Raw genomic sequence first — 16,106 nt, 5'->3', positions numbered from 1 at the left:
TTTTTGAGGGTTTTAGAGCCATTTTTTTTTACTATATTTTTGGCAAACTTATGCGTTCCCTTTTTTGCACATTATTTTTTTAATATGTATTTTATATATTGTACATTTCAACACAGCCTAAAAATATTTTGTAACAGTGATCAAACTAACACCACGGACAACGTATCTTTGGGGGCTGAAATCATTTGTTAATTAAAGGCCAAAATCAAATTAACAGATTAGTTGTATTGTTCACACAACATATGAGGACGAGTTTGTCTTCATGACGTTGGTACTTGCCAAATATTTTCAAACAGATGTTGAAATAATTATTTTTTTATTACAGACTTAGAAAATCATCCTGGCCAGACAACGATTCTTGTGTGGTGGTCTCTGGGGCTGCACCTTCAGGAATGGCGGACTGTGGGGGCATTTCGGAGTGTGGGATTTGTTGCTGGAGTTGTTCGTTTTCGACGGATGTTTCCACATACATTTGTCGGAATCCAGAGGTGGCTGTGTGATAAGTTTGTGTTTCCAAGGATGGACCATAAAAGGATTGGTGGTGGTGTAGTGGTTGGTGGTACGTAGAACTGACAGTATTTTACAACCTGCCATTTATGGCCGTGATATCTGACCGAGATATGTTTGGCTAGTTGTGTGTTGTGTTGGTGGCCTAGGGGTCGGATGCACATATCTATGTAGGCCAGGTGTCTGTTGTCTTTCTGGCAGAGTGTACTGCTGTTGCAATGTGCCAGCTGAATCGCCCACAGACAAGGGTGACCTATGTTGGAACTGTTGGCTGGATGTAGGGGGTGGTTCCTGGACATAAGGTGCTGCCATTTGTGTATATTGTTGGCTGGTTGTTGCTTGTTCTGGCCCATAAGAGGGTGCTTGCACCTGTTACTCCTGGTGTTTTGACGCTATACTTGACAGCTGGGTCTGATGTTGGCCACTTCGCCACTGTTCTATGGGTGCAAGCACCTAGTTTGGCTCATACTCTCCCTGGCTGGCATTAATGAGGGTCAAAATAGCTGCCTGGACACGTTCTTGACGTTGTGTTGGTACTTTAGCCAGACAGGGAGACAGTGAGAGGCAAAAGTGTTCAACATCAGATTCTGGCATCAATGTACCGCTGTGGGGGCGTTTTCTGCCTGTGATGGTGGTTGTGTTGGTGTTTGGCTGCTTATATTTCCACCCTCAGTGGATTCTTTCCCGGCGGCTGTTGTGGCTGTGCTGTTGGAGTGGGCCCAGCTGTGTGATCTGTCTCCGGTGCTGACGTACAAGGTGGAGAGGCTGCCGCTGTTAGGCCGGCGTCACACTAGCGAGTTTTACGGACGTATGAGAGGTGCAGAAAATACGGATTGCACACGGTACAATGATTCTCTATGGCTCAGCTCCTATCTGCCGTATTTTACTGATCCGTATTATACGGTCTTGTACGGCCGTAGAAAATTGCAGCATGCTGCGTTTGTCACCGTATTGCGCAAAACAATCGCCAATGAAAGTCTATGGAGGCGAGGAAAAAACGGATCACACACGGACCATGTGTGTGACTTGCGAGAAATACGCCAGACATCTCAAGACATCTCCAGGTGCCAGGAATTGTGCCAAGCCATCAATCAGGAAGCTCAGACATGCTAATTAGCTGAAAAAGCCACAGACATCCCGGAAGTCTGCCGCTCGCCTCCACGGAGTTCCAAGCAGCATGGCCAGCATCATCAACGTGGATATGCTCCTCATCCTGGTCCAAGAAAGGCCAGAAATCTGGGACCAGAGGGATCCTAATTATTCTAACCGTGCCAGGAAAGAGGCAGCTTGGAGGACCATCTGTGGGATCCTATTCCCAGATTATGCCCAACGTCCACGTGCGGAGCAGACCCAACTTTGTAAGTACACTAATGTCTTAACATTATGTAACCTTAAAAAATGCTTGCCCTACATCATTATAGTTTTTTTTTTTGTTTTGTTTTATTATGTATTTTTTGGTCATTTTGTTCGAAAAACAAAGATGATTAACATGAAAAAGTGTTTCCGTACATAGCTAATCTTGATGTTGCGTTGGGTACTATTTCTGTTAAGGCAAAACTCGTACAGAGGGGTGTTGACCCTGTCCTTTTTTTTTTTTTTGTAAAATGATTATTAAATTGATGGTAATCATTTCAGAAGGCATTTTATTATCCTCGTTCAAATATGATCTAATGTAAGTCCACAAGGACAGGGTCCTCTCCCCTCTGTACCAGTCTGTCACTGTAAACCTGCTTACTGTAATCGATATCTATAACCCTGTATGTAACCCCTTCTCATGTACAGCACCATGGAATTAATGGTGCTATATAAATAATGATCAATCAATGCCAACTGTATTAAGCAATGTGCAGAATGAGTTTAAACAATATTTGTTACCATGTCATTGCAGTGGATGATGTTATGACAAGATGGCGCAGCATCAGGGACCAGTACCGGCGGGAACGTCAGATGCGTGCAAGAAGTGGGTCAGCAGGACCACCAAAAAAAAGGAAATACATCTATTATGACCGTCTTTCCTTTTGGGATGGCAGTATGGATCTAAGGCAGTAAGTCATAACCACACAACACATTTTTGTTTTTAAATTTTTAAAAAAATTTTTTTAATTTTGGTTATTCAGTGCCGCTTTATATGTAAGGAGGGGTAAACCTATTTTCAAAAAAAAAAAAAAAAAAAATAAGAAGAACAAAATGGGCCAGGATGAGAGAGGACCCTGCCCGCAAAGCCTCACAAGCTCCAACAAGGGATGGGTCACCATCCAGTAGGCGAGGGTACAGCTGTTCATGCAGTGGTTTTTTTGATCTGTGGTTACTGCAGGTTATCTGATTGTTGGAAGAGGGTCTTCAGGCTCTTTGTGTAGCTTACAATGGTAGGCGACAGTATGATGTGTTGTGGTAGCTACATGATATCTTTTCCTTGAGGAAGCCGCTACTCAGGCGGCGATGCTCGTGGGAGCCTATCCCACATTCTGCTTCCCCACTTCACAAGATTTCTCTCCATGGCTTTGGACTGTGGGTATGACTAGGTTTTTTTTTTTTTTTTCCCCATGGGATTGAGGTTTTGGGCTCTTGCATGGTCTAGTTCCCCCTCTCCCTCCCCCTCCCGCAGGTCCTATGCGTACTATTACTGAGACATTTCATATATTAACATCTCTTATGCTTTTCTATTTTTTCTGCTGTCTCATTCATCACCATTTTTGTTGTACGCCTTTTTTCATCAGTTACATTTTTTCTTTTTGCCATATGACTAAAGTTTCTATATTATTGAAGTATCCTGCACGCATATTATGTGCCTTATTATAGGGATGTATGGTATTGCAATATTAACATCTTTACACCCATTTCATGGAGTGGTCATTTATCCTTGCATTATCTTCGCTTGTGCAGTCAGATTCTTGTGATAACATTATTGTGGGAAGCACATGTTTTGTGGGCTGTCATTTTCCTCATTCTAGGATATGACATATATATATATATATATATATAGGCATGTTTTCTTGCATGTTTGCATTTTTTTAGTGTTTTTAATGGTTTTTGTTTTGTTGTTTTGTGTGTGTACTTATGTGCAGTCTTGAGTTTTTTGCCAATTTAATAATAAAAACTATTTTTGATACTGGATTATATATGGAGGTGTTCCTGTCTATGTGGGCATGATCTTTTTCTTGCTCTTTCTTCATGTGTTGTGGTAGTGGTTTCCACAGCTGGGGTGATACACGAGATAAATCTTGTATCCCATTGTGGGAATAGGGGATAAGAGGGGAGTAGAGAAGGAGATCTTGTGAGGATCGGAGGTTGTGTGTAGATAATTATCATGAGATGAGGTCACAGATGTGTCATAAACTAATGTTATCAAATATTTAATGTCTTCTTTTTGTCTTTATTGTTTAATAACAGAACACAGTCCAACCTCACAGAGAGTGAGCCCGGGTCTGATTCTGAAGCAGTAATAGATCCGGTTGGTGTTGAAGAAGAGGTGGCAGGTCCATCTTGTTCATCTTCTACCTCCATCATTCCGGGACCATCAGCTACAGCATCACAAGACACAGCAGCAAGTGTCGAAGATCCAGCACCACCACCCTCAGCAGCACATGAGCCTGGAAGCCATGAGGAGCAAGCCCATAGCAGCAGCCCTACTGGACCACAGGTGTCCTCCAAACAGGCAACTGTGCCTTTACAAAGAGGGCGCCGAAGGAGAGAGCGGCAAGCCACAAGGAGGGATGTGGACGCTGGTGTCCTGAATTATTTGGCCAGGGCAGCCACGGATGATGGAGAGGAGGCCTTTTCTCGCAGCCTTGCCCGTTACCTTCGTCCCCTTCCCCGTGAGGTGAGGATACGTGTGAGAGGGTGTATGCAAATCCTGATTGATTTATGCACCCCTCCAAATAACCCCTAAAAAATTTAGCAAAAACCCAATTGATGTTTGTGGACCAATCATTATTACATCACACACATTTGCTCTGTTCATAATCATCTGTTAATTAATGAAATACAACACACACAGTACTGTTTCATTTGCAGAACAAATTATATTTTAAAAATGTTTTTTCAAAAAAATGAAATCACAACTGAGACACAGCATCATCTTGACAGGGAGTAGCACCTTGAGGAGAGACAAAATAATTTGTGAAAACATCCCTAACTTTTATGCCAGAAAGTGGACGGTGCGGAGGAGGGCCATGTGGTGTTGGCCTAATTACATTGCTCAACATGTGTTCATCAATATCAGCCGAGGAGCAATCATGTATGCGGGTATAATTGTGCAAAATTACACAGGCTTTGATGACTTCAGTCACTGAAGTTTCACTGAGCTGAATGGCAGACTGGAGGACTCGCCATTTGGCCACCAGAATCCCAAAGGCGCACTCCACCAGTCTCCGCGCCCTAGAAAGCCGCAAATTAAAGACCCTCCGCCGGTGGTCCAAGTTGCGCCGGGGATAAGGCCTCATGGCGTGTCTGGTGAGTTGGAACGCCTCATCTTCAACCAAAACAAAAGGCACTGCTTCTGCAGTGGAGCCTGGGAGTTGTTGTGGTGGTGGGAGGTTCAACTGGTTGTCACGTAGCCGCCGACCCATAATGGACGAATTGAAGACCCTAGAGTCTCCAGTTCTCCCATAGGCCCCAATGTCTACAATTATAAACCTGTAGTTACTGTCAACTACAGCTAACGGAACTACAGAGAAAAACTGCTCGTAATTGTAGAATTGGGAGCCAGAGTTCGGAGGCTTACGCACCCTGATATGTTTCCCATCCACGGCTCCAATGCAGTTTGGGAAGTCACAATTGTCCTGGAACTCACGGGCTATTTTTTGCCAATCAGCCTGTTTTGGCTCAGGCATCACAAGGTCCTTGAATTTCTCCCATATTTGCCTACAGGTTGACCGCACAATGCACGAAATTGTGGAGCGGCCAATCAAAAACTCCAGGTGTAGTTCCGCATACGACAATCCAGTTGTCAGGAAGCTGAAATTGCAAAAAAAAAATATTAGGTAGGTTCCAAGAGTTCACACAAAATATGAAGAAGCACAATTACATTTTTTCTTTTCTCAAACATGCTTAACGCTGTAAAATGAAAAATTTAATTAGGGTACTTAACTATAACATTTCACACACTTTTTGAGATCTGCTTGTGACCTAATGTACACATATACATGAAAATACCTGCTTGAACCCAACACATAACAAAAAAAGATCATCAACATACAGTATGTGAGGATGTAGAATACATACCGTAAGGTAAGGAGAAGACACTCCTCTGCAGATATGGCTTTGCGCATCCTTGTGTCCTGATAGGTGATACCTGGACGTAATATCTCCAACAATATATCAAATGTTTGGATTGTCATGCGACAGTACACACAGAACTTGTCAGGATGTTCCCGCAAAGCTGTATAGAGCCGCTGAAAATGGCCTTTAGTGAGGTGTTGAGTCAAAAGAGGATGCACCCACAATCTTCTTCTCCTCCTTCGCGGATCTACAATCACAGGATATGGCTGGCCAAACCAACGCGACAAGACCCAGTTAAACAAAACCCACTGCGTTGGGGTCAAGTGCAGTAGGTCAGACATGGTGCAAACGTTACCACAACACACCAACAGATGCACAACCACAAAATGGCCATATGGGAGGGTGCCACCTGTTGTAGAGGCCTTAAATAGTGTTGCTGATGGTGATGTTAATCAATTTCAGCCCGAAAAACCGATAAATGTCCATTTTGTCAGGTTGCGTGAAAAAAACGCATTACGGTTGTCATACGGATTACATACGCAACATTACATTCACAAAATACGCGACCACACCTTGCCAACGGATTACATACGGATCAACATTTTTGTGGCGTATTACGGCCGTTAAAGGAGGTATGGCATTACTATAGATATAAGTGGTGACTGTCTTGGCGCATAGATACCTCCTGCCATGCATCAAGTCTATAACTGTACCCAGCACCATCATGTACACAGTGCTAGGGTTGGTAGCAGAAACCTTTCAGTTCCATGTTTGTGTGTGTAGAGTAAAGTAAGTATACACGGCCTTGACATTGACTGCCAGACACCCGTAAGGGCAGTGTCGGGGGAAGATATTTGCTGGGGTTTTGCTAATTAAGCAGCTACTGCTGAAATAAAGAAGTGAAGAGGGAAAAGGTGCCTGCTCCACTGTAAGGCTACATTCACATTTGCGTTGTTGGGCGCAGCGTCGTCGACACAACCAGCAACGCATATACACAACGTTGCGTTTTTTTGACGCATGCGTTGACATAAACTAGTAATGTTAATGAATTTTGGCGCAGGGAAAACGCTACAAGTAGCGTCGTCCGCGCCCTGTCTGGTGCGTCAAATTGACGCATGCGTCGTAAAACGCAATACAACGCATACCGGCGCATGTCCATGCGCCCCCATGTTAAAGATAGGGGCGCATGACGCATGCGTCGATGCTGCGCCCAACAACGCAAATGTGAACGTAGCCTAACTTGTGCATGACAACACTGAACAGGGGGGACTGTAGTTTGGTGGCTTGCAGAAACATGGTTGTCAAGACCAGGCCCAACGTGCTGAACTAATGTGTAAAAACATTGTGAATCTACAATTTTAACAAGATTATTGTCAATGTTTAAAGACAATTCCACTTTACATCCTGAAGGTTGTGTATGGCATTCAAAACAAGCACATTCAGAAGTCTAGAGACAAAGTTACTCATAAGGGATTAAAAATGGCCTGCAAATTTGCAGTACTACTTACCAGAAACACAGCAGACAGCACTATTAGCACTCTTTTAAATGTGAACTAAGTAAAAACAATTTGTTATGCCAAAGGAACATCCATGGGTGCACTCACCATGCTTCGTTTGCTTGAATGGGGAATATGTAGACCAACCACTTTGTTGATACAATGCTACTGCAAGCCATCCGCGTTCTGTTATCAGCCGGTCGTGGTATCCCTCCACACGTGTGTCTCAGAGTTCTGGGTGTTGTTCCATAATAGATATTAGGCACTGAGTATCAACACGAGGTGCCATGATATAATGCAAAAACAGGAGAATACCTACACACACGTGCCTCCAAAAACAACTACGTCACCTCACCAAAGAAAAGGCCAAATAGAGTTATATAATAATAATAATCTTTATTTATATAGCGCCAACATATTCCGCAGCGCTTTACAGTTTAACAGTTTCAAACACAAAAGTCATAAGTAACAACGTTAACAATACAATAATTAAAGCAAAATAAGATGACCCTGCTCGTGAGAGCTTACAATCTACAATGAGGTGGGGGAGATGCAAAGTACAGGTGTGTATTTACAATGATGTATGTACAATGATGGTCCAGCCATCTTCAGGGGTTGGGGAATAGATGGGGATAGTGAATGGGCTACACACACACAAACATAACATAACTTTGATTAGTGAACGTGATAGGCCGCTCTGAACAAATGTGTTTTGAGCGAGCGCCTAAAACTATGCAAATTATGGATGGTCCTAATATCTTGGGGTAGAGCATTCCAGAGGATTGGCGCAGCACGGGAGAAGTCTTGGAGTCGGGAGTGGGAGGTACGGATTAGTGCAGAGGTTAATCGAAAGTCATTTGCAGAGCGCAGTGGTCTGTTAGGCTGATAGACAGAAATGAGGGAGGAGATGTAAGGGGGTGCCGCACTGTGGAGAGCTTTGTGGGTGAGAACAAGTACTTTGAATTGTATCCTGTAATGAATGGGTAGCCAGTGTAACGACTGGCGAAGAGCAGACGCGTCCGAGTAACGATTAGCCAGATGGACGACCCTGGCTGCTGCATTAAGGATGCACTGGAGAGGGGAAAGTCGAGTGAGGGGGAGGCCAATTAATAGAGCGTTACAGTAGTCCAGGCGGGAGTGGATCAGGGCGACAGTGAGGGTTTTAGCTGTCTCCATGGTGAGAAAAGGGCGGATTCTAGAGATGTTCTTTAGGTGTAAGCGGCACGAGCGGGCAAGAGATTGTATATGGGAGGTGAAGGAGAGATCGGAGTCAAACATAACACCCAGACAGCGCGCCTGCTGCCGGGGTGTTATTATGGTGCCACCCACGGAGAGGGAAATGTCAGATTTAGGGAGGTTAGTAGATGGTGGGAGCAGAAGAAGTTCAGTTTTGGAGAGGTTAAGTTTCAGGTAGAGAGCGGACATGATGTTGGAGACTGCGGACAGACAGTCAGTGGCGTTCTGTAGTACAGCGGGGGTAAGGTCAGGGGATGACGTATATAGTTGTGTGTCGTCGGCATAACGATGGTACTGAAAGCCAAATCTGCTGATGGTCTGTCCAATTGGGGCCGTGTAGAGAGAGAACAGAAGGGGGCCAAGGACTGAGCCCTGAGGTACCCCAACAGTGAGAGGAAGAGGAGATGAAGTGGAGCCAGAGAACAGAACACTGAAGGAGCGGTCAGAAAGGTAGGAGGAGAACCAGGAGAGAGCAGTGTCCTTAATGCCTAGTGACTGGAGCCTAGAGAGAAGGAGAGGGTGGTCAACAGTGTCAAAAGCTGCAGAAAGGTCGAGAAGAATGAGCAGAGAGTGGTCACCATTACGTTTTGCTGTCAGAAGGTCATTGGTCACTTTGATGAGTGCAGTTTCTGTCGAATGTAGGGGGCGGAAACCGGACTGTGAAGGGTCTAGGAGGGAGTGAGTGGAGAGGTAACGGGTAAGGCGGAAGTAGATCAGGCGCTCCAAGAGTTTAGAAATGAAGGGGAGATTGGAGACCGGTCTGTAGTTGTTTGTGCAGGATGGGTCGAGGGTGGGTTTCTTTAGTAATGGAGTAATGATAGAGTGTTTGAAGGAGGAGGGGAAAATGCCAGAGGAGAGGGAGAGATTAAAGACTGTAGTTAGGTGACTTGTGACAACTGGAGAGAGAGACTGGAGGAGATGTGAGGGAATGGGGTCGGTAGTGCATGTAGTCGGACGAGAAGAGGAGAGGAGCTTGGAGACTTCTTCTGTGATGGGATCGAATGTGGAGAGTGAGCCAGGGGCAATGAGGGGAGGGATGGGAGTCACTGAACTTAGTTGTTGGGAGCGGATTTCCTGACGGATATTGTCTATTTTCTCTATAAAGTGGGAGGCCAGGTCACCAGCACAAATATCTGTGATAGGGGCTTGTGCTTTTGGCCTGAGGAGGGAGTGAAAGGTGTCAAAAAGTTTCTTGGGGTTGTTGGATAGTGAGGAGATCAGGGTGGTGAAGTAGGTCTGTTTAGCGAAGTGAAGGGCAAAGTTATAGGTCCTTAACTTAAATTTGAAGTGTATGAAGTCTTCTGGTGTGCGTGTTTTCCTCCATAAGCGTTCAGCACACCTAGAGCATCGCTGGAGAAATCGGGTTTGCGATCTAAGCCAGGGCTGTTTTATTCTGTGTTTGGAGGTTCTGAGGGTGAGGGGAGCTACTTGGTCAAGGGTGCTTCTAAGAGTGTCATTGAAGTGATGTACAGCCAGATCAGGACAGGAAAAGGAAGAGATTGGGGACAATGATGAGCGTAGGGAGTCTGAAAGTGTAAGAGGGTTAATGGCTTGTAGATTTCTGACTGAATGGTATGTAGGAGGGTGCTGGGGTGAGCGAGGATATGTGAGTGTGAAGGAGAGAATGTTGTGGTCAGAGAGGGGAAGCGGTGAGTTATCTAGGAAGGAGATTGAGCAGAGTCGGGCAAAAACCAGGTCCAGGGTGTTACCGTCTTTGTGTGTTTCAGAGGTTGAGCGCTGTGAGAGGCCGAGAGAAGTGGTTAGTGACAGAAGCTGGGATGCAGATGTGGAAGTGGGGCTGTTAATGGGGATGTTGAAGTCTCCCAGGATAAGGGTTGGTAGTTCTGAGGACATGAAGTGCGGCAGCCAGGCAGAGAAATGGTCCAGGAAGCGGGTGGGTGAGCCTGGGGGCCGGTATATGACCGCTACTCTGAGGGAGAGGGGACGAAAGAGCCTGATTGTGTGGACCTCAAAAGAAGGGAATGAGAGTGATGGAACTAAGGGGATGACCTGGAAAGTGCATTGTGGGGACAGGAGTATGCCAACTCCACCACCAGGTCTGTTTGTTGGTCTCGGGGAATGGGAGAATTGTAAGCCACCATGGGTAATGGCAGGAGGAGAGACAGTGTCAGAATCCTGAATCCAGGTTTCCGTGAGGGCCAGCAGATTCAGAGAGTTTTTCAGAAAGTAATTGTGTAGGAAAGGAAGCTTGTTACATACAGACCGTGGATTCCAAAGGGCACAATTAAAAGAAGGAGGAGATGAAGGAGTGCAATTAATATTAGTAAGATTATTAAGGTTTCGATGTGAGGTAGGGTAGGGGTTGAGGTTGGTGGATGGTGGACCAGGGTTTGGGGAGATGTCTCCTGATATCAGCAGGAGTAGGAAGATAAAAATCAAGTAGCTTTTGGGATTGTATGAAGTTTTTTTATGCAGTCTGTTTGGGTAAGATGGACTGAGGTTTTTCAGGAAGGTGAGAAGTGCATGGGAGCTGTACATGGGAGATGGAAGGAGAGAGGAGCTGATGTATATGAGTTGTGGTGGAGGGGGGATTGGGCGGTGAATGAGGATTGCAAGGGAACATAGGAGGATAGGAATAAAGCACATGGATAGAAGGGAGAACAGAGTGTGGGTTACCTGACTCCTGCCCTGACTAACTGCCATGGAATAACTGCGGTATCACGACGCTTATCTTCTGTGACGCTTTGCTTATGGGACGCTAGCGTGCACCCCCACTTTACCGTATATAGTATTTACGTCTCAAATTCAGGACACCTGCCTATAATAAAGAAACAATGTTTGCAAAAACGCACACGGACACCACAAGGATGACACAAAGTCATCCGTGTGTACGTGTGCCGTTCGTATTGCAGTCCGTGCTGCCGGTGAAAAACAGACATGTCTACGTGTTTGGCACATGGACATACGGTCCGTGTGAACACATGCGCATGTGCACAGACACATAGATTATAATGGGTCTACGTGTGTCTCTTGTGAAAACTGTCACCACACGTACCGGAGACACAGACGTGTGAAAGAGGCCTTACATGTACAGGAAAAAAACACCACAGAGAGTTGAAAAAATTGAAGGCAAGGTTACGTTTCAACCCTTCCTGGGTCTTTGTCCAACCTCACTGAAAGATAGAGAAAGTTTGCCTGAAGAAATAATTAAATTGAAGTCCCCGCTGGGACTCTTCCATGGATGAAAGCGGAAAAACGGTGTGCCAAACGCTGTCCGTGGTGCCCCCATGACTAAGATTGCGCCCCCGACTGACAATCGGCCGTATGCCAGGAGCACGTTTACAGCCACCAGAGACTGAACCAGTGCCACCCCCATGACTGACACTGCGTCCCCGAATCTGACTGAAAGCCAGCCCTAATGCCAGGGGCACGTTTACAGCCACCTGAGACTGAACCAGTGCCACCCCCATGACTGACACTGCGTCCCCGACACTGACTGAAAGCCAGCCCTAATGCCAGGGGCACGATTAGAGCCACCGTAGACTGAACCAGCGCCACCCCCATGACTGACACTGAGTCCCCGGCACTAATGCCAGGGGCACGTTTACAGCCACCAGAGACTGAACTAGCGCCACCTCCATGACTGACACTGCATCCCCGACACTGACTGAAAGCTGGCCCTAATGCCAGGGGCATGTTTACCGCCACCAGTGACTGAACCAGCGCCACCCCATGACTGACACTGCGTCCCCGACACTGACTGAAAGCTGGCCCTAATGCCAGGGGCACGTTTACCGCCACCAGTGACTGAACCAGCGCCACCCCATGACTGACACTGCGTCCCCGACACTGACTGAAAGCTTGCCCTAATGCCAGGGGCACGTTTACTGCCACCAGTGACTGAACCAGCGCCGCCCTCATGAATGAGACTGCGCCCCCAGCCCTGACTGACACTGACTGCATTGCGGCTGGCTGTCAGTCAGGGCTGGGGGTGCAGTTGCAGTGGCCTCTCCGTATACTTAGATTGGTGACTGAATCGGGAACACTGCCAGGAAGAATAAAGTTAATTTTCTCCCCACAGCATTCGGCTACGTGCAGGTGCCGGGCAGCATAATAACGGTATTAACCTGAAGATTAACCCTATATTTGCAGGTTAATAGTGTTTTATTTGCGGAAAGGTTCCCTTTGAAAAAACAAAATGGCAAAATTGTTTCTTTTTTCACCATTTGTTTTTACTGGAAACTTTTTTCTTCTTGTTTTTTTTTTTTTTTTTTTACATTTCATGGTAACATGAGTTGTGTCATATTAAGGCCTCCTTCACACCTGAGCATACAGTACGTGCGGGATCTGTGTTTTTCTCATACCCATAATATCCTATGCTGCTGCGCCCGTGTCCTTTTTTTTCCCGACAGCGGAAGGGTCAATACAAGTCTATGGGTCCGTGAACAACACATACAGCACGTGGATGACATTGGTGCAGTCCTGTTTAACATTGCGAAGTACAGGAGAAGCTGGGTCATTTATTTCTTCATCCATACTGGGAAAACACTCATGTAAAAATGGACACACGGATGGAAAACTCTGGTGGCACCAGGACCCCTTCTTCACCTGCATGTTTCGTAAAGAAGTGTGACTGGAGCCTAAAGAACAACTCGTCCTGCCAAAAAAAAACAACGCTCCCATACAGCTTTAGGGACAGAAAAAAAAAGTTATGACTCTTGGAAGCAGGGGAGGAAAAAAAAGAAAGTGCAAATGTGAAAAATGGCCACGACAGGAAGGGGTTACAGTAAACCCAAAAGCTGTTCTGATTGTTCTTTCTGTATGGAGTTGGGGGATAGTCTTCTAGTCCTGACAACGGATCTGACAACTTCTCTCCCACAGTCTGGTGCTTTGTCACCTTTGATCAGACTTCGCTTCTGGTCATGCAGGATTCCTTTCCCATCTATTAAATACAAGATTTAGCGTCTGTGCCCACAGGGCGAGAAATCTACATATTACAGGATTTTTCCATCCTTGAACCGCTCTGTGTTTTTGCTTTTTTTTCCCTTTTTTTTTTAATGCCGTTTTTATTGCAGAAACACTGGGGTTCTACTCATAGAAATACAGTTTTTTATTTTACAGTTCTGTCTTGGAGCCCATAGAGAAAAAATGCAGACAGTTCAAAGGTCAGCAGGCCGGAGTTCTCATGAAGTCACATCCGCTTATAGACAGTTAAATCCAACAGCTTCTCTGCAGCAAAAAAAAAAAAACCAACGCAATTTCGCTGCTGATTTTTGTTCCCTGTGTCTGGATGAGACTTTGGAATCCACAGCACTGGTTGTGTAATGTGTACATGCTGAGTACGCCTCTCCTTATGTGAGCTGAAAGGTTGCAGAAACTTCCACTCTCTGTTTGCTGTCAGTGAATTAGAGCACAAATCCTCATAAATCCTGTACAGAACTAATCTCACAAAGGAGGATTTGTTGCAATTACATCCATCCTCCATAGTCTTGTCACCGTGTATTGCCCCCTCCAACATCAATGACAGCTTGAAGTCTTTTGTGGTAGTTGTGGATGAGGTTCTTTATTTTCTCAGATGGTAAAGCTGCCCACTCTTCTTGGCAAAAAGCCTCCAGTTCCTGGGCTGTCTCGCATGAACTGCGTGCTTGAGATCTCCCCAGAGTGGCTCAATGATATTGAGGTCAGGAGACTGAGATGGCCACTCCAGAACCTCCACTTTGATCTGCTGCAACCAATGACAGGTTGACTTGGCCTTGTGTTTTTGGATCGTTGTCATGTTGGAAAGTCCAAGCACATCCCATGCACAGCTTCTGGGCTGATGAGGGCAAATTTGCCTCCAATATTTTCTGATAACATGCTGCGTTCATTTTTCCTTCAACTTTGACCAAGTTTCCTGTGCCTTTGTAGCTCACACATCCCCAAAATACCAGCGATCCACCTCTGAGCTTTACAGTAGGAATGGTGTTCCTTTCATCGTCGGCCTTGTTGACCTCTCTCCAAATGTAATGTTTATGGTTGTGGCCAAAAACTTCAATTTTGGTCTCATCACTCCAAATTACCTTGTTCCAGAAGTTTTGAGGCTTGTCTCTGTGCTGTTTTGCGTATTGTAACGGTGGCGCAGTGGGTAGCACAGCAGCCTTGCAGCACTGGAGTCCTGGGTTCAAACCCCACCAAGGACAACATCTGCAAAGATTTGTATGTTCTCTCTATGTTTGCGTGGGTTTCCTCCGGGTACTCTGGTTTCCTCCCACATTCCAAAGACATATTGATAGGGAATTTAGATTGTGAGCCCCATCGGGACAGCAATGATAATGTGTGCAACCTGTAAAGCGCTGCGGAAAATGTTAGCGCTATATAAAAATAAAGATTATTATTATTATTGTAGATGAGATACTTTGTGGCATTAGCGCAGTAATTGCTTTCTTCTGCCGACTCGACCATGCAGCCCATTTGTTTTCAAGTGCCTCCTTATTGTGCATCTTGAAACAGCCACACCGCTAGTTTTCAGAGAGTCCAGAATTTCAGTTGATGTTATTTGTGGGTTTTTCTTTGCATCCCGAACAATTTTCCTGGCAGTTGTGGATGACATTTTTGTTGGTCTACCTGACCGTGGTTTTGTTTTTACAGAGCCCCTGATTTTCCATTTGTTAATCACAGTTTGAACACTGCTGACATTATCAATTCCTTAGATATCTTTTTGTATCCATTTCCTGTTTTATACAGTTCAACTACCTTTTCCCGTAGATCCGTTGACAATTCGTTTGCTTTCCCCATGACTCACAATCCAGAAACGTCAGTGGCTGGATGAAAGATGCCAGAGTCTGTCTGGATCCCAGAAGCTCACTCAGCTTTTATGCACATACACTGATTAATAATCTTTATAATAATCTTTATTTTTTTATAGCACTAACATATTCCACAGCGCTTTACAGTTTTGTGCACATTATCATCGCTGTCCCCAATGGGGCTCACAATCTAAATTCCCTATCAGTATGTCTATGGAATGACAAGCAAACATGTCACAGGTGAGGATGTTACCTTTAGTAGCCATTTGTGTCAACTTCTGTGCATGTTATTAGGCCAAAATCACCAGGGTATGTAAACTTTTGATCACGGTCATTTGGATGTTTTGAGTTGTCATTATAATTTAAAAAGAGAAAACACAGTAGTTTGACAATAAATGGCTTCATCTAACCACTAACCATGAGTGGAGAAAAAGTTTTGGTGCTATCATTCATAGTCTCTGAAAAAAAGGCCAAGAAAGCAAAAATGCTGCTGGGGTATGTAAACTTTTGAGCACAACTGTAGATAAGAACTGTTCTCATCTGATGCTTCCCCATAGTTTGTGCAGTCACAGAATCTCATCCAGCCGCTAATATATTCAGCAGATCTGCCCTGTGTGAACGCGCTCTAGAACCGTCAGTTCTCCATTTTTGCACTTCAGTATTTTCTTCCACGAGCTAATAATTTTATTATCTTTTTCCAGTGGACATAGCTATAGGAGGATGAGTTGTAGTTCTGAATTCTCCGCTCATTTCCCAATACAGGTCCACCATTGTATTTTGGGTTCTGTCTTTATGACACTAATTGTGTGATAAATATGACCCGACGACACAATTCTCAACGACAGTACGATTATGGCGATAAAAAACTTATGGAATTCTTTTTATAATCAATTTGTGAAAA

At 45.0% G+C, this 16,106-nt stretch overlaps 2 protein-coding genes across 2 annotated transcripts in view; both read left to right on the top strand.

Moving 5' to 3' along the window:
- Window positions 1-1,561: 1,561 nt before the first annotated feature.
- LOC138646627 (uncharacterized) lies at window positions 1,562-14,166 on the top strand. The gene is made up of 4 exons (XM_069735752.1): window positions 1,562-1,865; window positions 2,396-2,552; window positions 3,898-4,327; window positions 13,996-14,166. Exons 1-4 carry the CDS (start codon window positions 1,685-1,687, stop codon window positions 14,164-14,166), a joined length of 939 nt encoding a protein of 312 aa, XP_069591853.1. The 5' UTR covers window positions 1,562-1,684.
- The window catches only part of DEGS2 (delta 4-desaturase, sphingolipid 2), a 32,185-nt gene continuing 20,268 nt past the window's right edge, over window positions 4,190-16,106 (top strand). Inside the window, exon 1 of the mRNA XM_069738398.1 lies at window positions 4,190-4,327. The gene's annotated coding sequence lies outside the window, so the exon portion shown is untranslated. The remainder of the gene's footprint in view (window positions 4,328-16,106) is intronic.

Source organism: Ranitomeya imitator, chromosome 1 (genome assembly GCF_032444005.1).
Source record: "Ranitomeya imitator isolate aRanImi1 chromosome 1, aRanImi1.pri, whole genome shotgun sequence".
NCBI classification, from domain to species: domain Eukaryota; kingdom Metazoa; phylum Chordata; class Amphibia; order Anura; family Dendrobatidae; genus Ranitomeya; species Ranitomeya imitator.
The sequence above is the reverse complement of the archived record's forward strand: the minus strand, read 5'-3'. Positions and strand labels throughout refer to the sequence as shown.